This window comes from Artemia franciscana, chromosome 1 (genome assembly GCF_032884065.1).
Source record: "Artemia franciscana chromosome 1, ASM3288406v1, whole genome shotgun sequence".
In the NCBI taxonomy this organism is placed as follows: Eukaryota; Metazoa; Arthropoda; class Branchiopoda; order Anostraca; family Artemiidae; genus Artemia; species Artemia franciscana.
The window spans coordinates 4,791,295-4,798,583 of NC_088863.1; the positions used below are offsets into that span (position 1 = coordinate 4,791,295).

The window sequence follows — 7,289 nt, forward strand, 5'->3', positions numbered from 1 at the left end:
ATGAAATATTTAATCTTATTTTTTAATTTAGTTATTGAAAACAGCTATTAATACAAATTACAACCTTATGTCATAGCACAACTGTCACGGTAGTTGTAATGAAAGATGATGAAGTTTCAGTACTATTAATCAAGGCTGTAGGTGACGTCCAAATATTTGTTCGTTGGATAATGTCCTCATCTAACCACTTTATCATGTTTAATGTTGTAAATAGATTGTCTTTATTGTCGATTAGATTCATCCAGTCTGGATAAAGAAGAAATCTAATTACTCTATTCCTTGTCAGGATTGTGTAAAACCTGTTTCTTCTTTTCTTAGATAAAGAAGAATTCTAATTACTCTATTCCTTTTCAGGGCTATGTGAAACCTTTTTATTCTTCTTCTTTGGTGAAACCTTCTTCTCTTATTACATAAAGAATAATTCTAATTGGTCTATTCCTTTTCAGGATTGTGTGAAACGTCACCGTTGAAACAAGTAGACGATGGGGAGGATGAAGTCTTCATGGTAAACTTCTCTCTTTTTTTGTCTGTTTGAACCCACATTGGTATTATACATAAAAGGCATTTCTGTATGCGAGGGGGAGATGGTGTTCTGACCGTATCAGAAAGTGTCCATTCTAAGATATCCTTCTCTAAGGGATAAACATATTGAACGAGATAAATTGAGATTCATAACAAATCTGATTGTATCGAATCAGCTGGCCTTCTTTTTTTTTCTTTTTTTTTTAATTCCTTGGTCTGTGATCCTATGTTACAAGACATATATGACAATACACAGGTTTGACCTACCTAGGTGTATTGGCAGATCATTCCTGGGGAAGAGTAAAAATGACAAAAAGAGGGCCGTCGTAATTTATTCTGGGCAGACACATTGGACCTGTGGGTAATTGTTTCCTATGTAATCAGGTTAGAAGACATGTTGCTTATGCTTTTTGAAAGTCAACAAAACATACTTTCAATTTATGAATATTTTAGAGACAGAAAAATCTTGTTTATTGTGCGATGGTAAACTTGAAAGGCTTAAGCAAATATGCATCAGTGTATCACACTTCCTTCCCATTACCATTTTTGCCGTTTTTTTTTTTTTTTTTTTTTTTTTTTTTTTTTTTTTTTTTTTTTTTTTTTTTTTTTTTTTTGTATTATCATAGGTATTGGTCTGCATTTGTCTTCTATTTATGAGGATCAGCAGAATCTGTCGTTTTGGAACAAGTCTTATACCTCAAAAAGTTTATTTATAAAAGCTTTGATTTAACTCCTCTGTTCAGGTCAGCGAAAAGGACAAGGATCGTATCAGTCTCTTCATTGATATTGTTTGGGTTAAAATGCCTTTTGACTGTTTTCAGGGTGTTCAAATGTAAAAAACGGCAGTTACATTCAATCTATTTTAATAAGAACTACGATAGTAAATTTCGTTGGAAGAAAAACAAAAACTGTTAGGAGTTTCGTAAAGTCAAAGGATACATATCCGCGAGCAATGGAGCGTATAATCTGTCCGAGTGCCGATAGCCCGAGTAAAACGAGGGCTGAAGGTCCATAACATTAGCCTGAGAAAATTGGCGAGGGACAACTATGAATGCAGAGGGCCCCATTATCACCCCTAGTGAATCAATGTCAGCTACACACTATGGAGATTATTTGCCTTAGTAAGTATAAACAGCACATAAGATACGAAGGAAACGTGACGTAGTCAGATATTCTAAATGCCCAGAGTTGGAGAACTCATTGAGACCATTCTCTGGAACTACGAGGGCTGGAGAACCCGTCATCAACCCGAACGAAGCAAGGCCTACACACACATATGGAGGTTGTTCATTGCAGTAGAACTGGAACAGAATATGTGATAACAAGGAGACATGACGTCTGTATATATTTTGAATGTCCTCAGAGCTAGAGAATCGCACGGAAATCCTTCTTGGAGCTGTAGAATAGAGCAACCATGGAAGTTACTGGTGTGTTTGTCATAGTCAAGACAAATCTATCTAAACAACCAACCAATCAGGGGTCACAGTGAAACGATATTGCAGCACTTCAGAGTCAGGGGTTCGGAAATACTCAAGATCGAGGCTAAAGATCAGTTTATACAAGTAACGTAGATAAGAGTATCTTCCTGGTGGATACTAACAAGACGAGTGGCTTACCCAAGGGATTGAACAGGAGTAAAGGTGATGTAATGCTCATACATTGATAATGTGAAGGGACTAGTCAATGGCGCTATTGGAGTGATGACGAAAGCTATCCGGCCGCGTTTCTATAGATGACTTATGTATTGCGCGCAATATATATTCAATCATAATGCACACTTTAGCCCTGAGCTTCCTGTCACTTTTCTAGAAAGAACTAGCAGTGTACTAACACAACTTTCATAAAATGCTCACAGGGAGCGCCTATGTACGAGTTTAGGCTCCCTATAGCCGTGTTGTGTTGGCCGGTCTATTTAATGCCTTTTTATTCCCGTACGTACTGTCTTTAGTGCCTTTATTGGTTGCTGTTTATGGAGAAATATTAGCAGTATTTTTACAAGTATACAAAGTTTTTGCTGAGAGTTTCAATTTGGGCTTGTAATCAAATGGTTACCGGTAGATATGGGGTAGCTGAACCGAGTCTGGCTACGTCGGTGCGGTTGATAGCTTTTCGTTATTTGCTGTATCCAGATAATAGATTTTTCAATGAAATTGTTGTATATATACAAGCAAGCATGATCATCTTATTATTTCTTTTTCTTTGTATCCTATGGTGCAACATTTTTATGTTTCTAGTCGGTACTAAAAACAATGATTCAAAGTGACTATCTCATTTTAAAGCAAAGAATGGGGATGCACCTTTCTTAGAATAAAGAAAGGGTTCAACAAATTCTTGTGTTTTGTTTTATGCTTACTAGAGAATGTTTATAATAGGTGGTAAATATGAAATCAGAAGATAAAATATGTAATTACAGTTCATGCTCTTCAAAAATTGCGAAAATCAACTTGCTTTCTAGTCGTAAATTCTTTTGGCCAGCTTTGAACTATAATATAGGGTAAAAAAAGGTACAAAAAAGGCATTGGTAACTGGTGCTTAATTGAGTTTCGAGAAATTTGATCTTAAGCTGGTTTTGATTGGTTTGTTCCAACTATTCTAAGTCAAAAATAGTCGCCTCCTCTCAAGACAATTTTTAGATTCCTCCTAACATCTTGACCAAAGAGAAAAAGAAAAATTATTGTCTTATTTTGCCATGTTAAAAAGTCGGCTTTAATCCCATTGGTTTGTTCTTATATTTTTCAATTTTTTTTACCTATCAAACCATTTCTTAAGTATGTCACAAAAAGAAACATAATAACACCGTCTTTGACCCCCAGTTGTGCTTCCCTTTTGTTCCTATATAGGATTTTCTGCCAGTATAATGAGTGCAAAACTTTATTGACTCTTTTGAATGAAATTTTAAGCCAAAGGTAATCTTGTAAACCATATTGGTCTGCTATAACAAAAACAAAATTAAAGAAACGAAGATCAAGAATGGCCTTTTTAAGGCCAGCCAAAATACTGACAAACAAAGCGAACATTTCGGGGGCAAGCGCGTCCTTTCTTCAGTGCTGTAAAAGAAATTAGAAGACAATGCACATATGAGTATTTTACATATTATTTTTTTATATTTATTTTTTATATTAAATTTAATTAATTTATATATTTTTTTATTTTTTCATATAATTTTTACATATTATTTTACATATTTTACATACATATTAGTATTGTGCCAGTAGCGTTGAATTTTGTTAATCGTAGATTTGTGTGTGACTCACTCTTGGAATTGACTCACTCTTATTTTTGCTAATTTTGGATTCTATTTGTTTTTTATGCTTGTATGTTCTCCGTGTTGTTTGGTTTTTAGCTTATCAATCTTTTCCAATTTTGGTTTTTATTAGTTTTTTTCTGTTGATTTTCTCCTGTGTTTGTTTTGTCAGTTTTGTTTTATTCTAGTTCGTTCATTTAGATTTTTGCGTTTTCCTCTAATTTCTCTTGTAGCGCTGAAGAAAGGAGGCGGTTGTCCTCACAACATATTTGCTTTGCTCGTCCTGTATTTTTGTGTGCTTAACAAAAATTTAACTCTGGTGTTCTTATTTGTTCATATAATTAATCTATTATTTAATTTAATCAATTTGTTCACTTCAATCATTTGTTTTTGAAGTTTTAAGCCAGTTAAAAGAACAAAAAAAAAGTGTTTCTTTGTTTTTTGAGTTGCTTTCACATATGCAAGATTCGATTGTTCAGGTTTCTTAGGAATGGGATATTTCTACTCGTTTATGAGTTTACGTTCAACTTGGGGATTCCAACAAAAGAGGAGATGCCTCATAGTAACAAAATTAAAAAAATTATTGCTTGCAGTCTTTTTTCCAAATAATACTTATTAAGACATGGTAAGTCCTACTTAGGTGCACTTTAACAATATTTTATAATCCGAATGTTTTAATAAAGATTTAAATAAATAAATATAAACAAGAATAAAATAAGTATTTTATACTATTTGCCGGAGACACAAAAATCTATAATTACATGAAAAGAAGAAGTAAAAATGTATTTCTACATGAAAAGTAGAAAATAATTTGTATTTTTTCTTTCTTTTTTTTTCAAATACAAGTACAGAGCGACATCCTAATAAGAAAGGGGCGGGGTCATCTCCTCCAACCTTAGTTTGTAACGTTTAAGTGACTGTTTTTGTTTTGCGGGATATTTATTACGTTTTAAAAAATGCGCAATTCGCAAATACAAATGTTATATCAATCGAAAAAAATAGAACTGGTTTCATGTTCTCAACAAAACATCAAAAATATTGACAGTGCAAGCAACCACTTGAAAGTTCTCAGTAGATGGTGATCTGTTGCATGCCGGCTAGGGTAATTTTGCTTTGTTTTAAGTTCTAATGTTGCTCTCTATATGCATTTTAAATAGTTTTTTTTTTTCAATCTTCACTTTTTTATTTAACTTTACTTTTTTTTTTCTTTTTTTTACGTAAGTATCAGAGAAGAAAAATTTGGAGAACGAAAATGAATAAACAAACAAAAAAACTGTTCGGTTTCTTTTTGTGAAAACAGCTCAGTAGCATAAGCTTGATCAGTCGAAAGAGTATAAAAATGAAAAGGGGATATGGAAAGTTGAATTTTACAGTGTATTTACTGTGATTTTCAGGTCATGTTGATAATAATCAAATATTGATATATCTTTCTAGATAACTAATGTAGAAATAAACTAGATCATAGTACAGGGTCAGTATGTATTTTTTTCTATTTTTGGAGTATGGTATTGGAATCCAATGTTAATGCTAAGAAAAATACATCTGTTTCTTTTTTAGTCTTTGAACCTTCCATTGGAGGGAGGAAGTACTGTACCAAAGCATCGAGATCAGCGAAACTACTCAGCCATTCCTGAAGCCATATCTCCCGTAGGTCTTTCGTCGACGACCATTCTTTCAAGTCCTGACCTGTCAGCCCCTGGAACTCCAACTGTACAGGAAACGAGTCTGTGTGAAATTGAGTTTGCTGGCCAAAAGGAGTTAGAAAGTGATAAAAATTACCACAATATTTGGGAGGTTGGACGTTCTTGGGAGACTGACCCAAAGAGGAGTGAGATCTATTCATATGTGCAATTCTCAAAAGAAGCTGTGGTTGAACCCAGCCATGATTATAGCTACCCGGTGTTGTCTGATCCAGCTTCTACTCGTCGGAGCTCCATAAAAAAAGTTCTTGCTCCTACACCACCCCCTCCTAGGCTTCCAAAGTCTACCTATAAGAAATCTCAGAGTAGTAGAAAAGCTCTGGAGCTAAAAAGCCCGCCTCGCCTCAAGTGTAAAAATTGTTTAGCTTATTATAATGAAGAAGAGAATGGACGTGGAGCTTGTGATAGCGGACCGGATCCGGTGCGAGATGCCATTGATACAATATCGTGTATTGGTTGTGCTGATTGTATAATGTATCACTGCTATCCAGATCCGGATAGTGACTATAGTGCCAATCCGTGCTTGTGCCAGAACAGTGCGAAATACCCGCGGCGGCTAGATAATTCAAATCGTTGTCGCTTAGTGGTGTTAACCTTGTTATCTCTATTTGTGCCATGTCTTTGGTGTTATTTGCCTCTTCGTGCATGCCACAAGTGTGGTGTTTATTGTAGGATTTGTGGTCCTGAACATGTAGCCAATTAAATCAAGAATCTTTTATTTGGAATCTTTGCTATTCCAAAATGAACTGCCTTAGATGCAAGACAAATCCACTGGAAATTTGACTTCCAGCTTTTTTTGTATATTTAGTTAAGGATCTTGAAGAAGCTTTATTTTTTCTCCCTTTTTTATATAGTCTGCTTAACCAAGGGTCTGAATTACCTACTAGGGCTCAAGGTACTTCATATCCTTGATTAGAATTGTGTGAAGTTATGTATCTGAAAAGTTATTCCAGTTCACTAATAAATCTACGAATTGGTGTGTACTCACAAACGAGATCTTTTATTTTTCTTTTTTTTTTCTCGTTCTTTATAGAAGTTTCAATTTGTCGCAATTTCTTTTTTGTTTTGTTTTGTGTCGCAATAATATTCCACTTTGTGGAATATTTTCCTTCTTTTTTGTCTTTTCAGTCTAATAAACGGAATATCTGTCATATTTAATTTCTCCGGAGTCTCATATTTAATTTTTATTAAATATTCTCTTCTCTTTCCCATTTGGCTTGCTGGTAAATCCTCTGGAATGACATTTAAACCCTCAGGAATGACGTCAACTTCTAATGGTGCTTTCACACTACGCCGTAGAACTTCGCACACTGGTTGAACTTAAGAGTTTCATACAGAACCAGTTTTGCTGTAGATTCTCTCTGTATTGGATTTTAACTTTGCAGTATTGATTGATTTCGGTGAGTAGGGAATTTAGTCTTTATCTATTACTGTTAAAAAGTTGTAGCACCGTCTCAAGGTTTTTGGTACCAGTCACTTTTCAACAAAGTGTGAAGTCTTTTATTCTAGGGTTGGTCAGGAATTTGAACGTATCTTGAAAAAAGGCAATATTTTTGGAGTGCACTCTAAATGGATACCTGGAGAAATCTGGGGAAGGTAAACAGGAAGGGTTTGCGAAAGTACAGGATGGTTTGCCCCCAACTTCCTGGCTGAAGGGCCAAGAAACGGATATCAGCACCGCCGGTAGGGACTGTAAATTCTAATGCTGTATTCTTTACCCCCTTTTTTTACCATTCTTTTAGTTAAATCTAAGAATTTTGACCTTAAATCGCTATTGATCGAACAGAAGTATCAATCGCTACTAATGGGTTTAACTTTAACAG

General features: G+C 34.7%; 1 protein-coding gene across 2 annotated transcripts in view; it reads left to right on the plus strand.

Moving 5' to 3' along the window:
• The window catches only part of LOC136024749 (sprouty-related, EVH1 domain-containing protein 2-like), a 38,443-nt gene extending 31,824 nt beyond the window's left edge, over nt 1-6,619 (plus strand). For both annotated transcript variants that reach the window (XM_065700207.1, XM_065700198.1), the window contains exons 5-6: nt 447-505; nt 5,324-6,619. In XM_065700207.1, the coding sequence (XP_065556279.1) occupies nt 447-505; nt 5,324-6,169 (905 nt within the window). In that variant the 3' untranslated portion in view covers nt 6,170-6,619. The remainder of the gene's footprint in view (nt 1-446; nt 506-5,323) is intronic.
• Nucleotides 6,620-7,289: the final 670 nt, after the last annotated feature.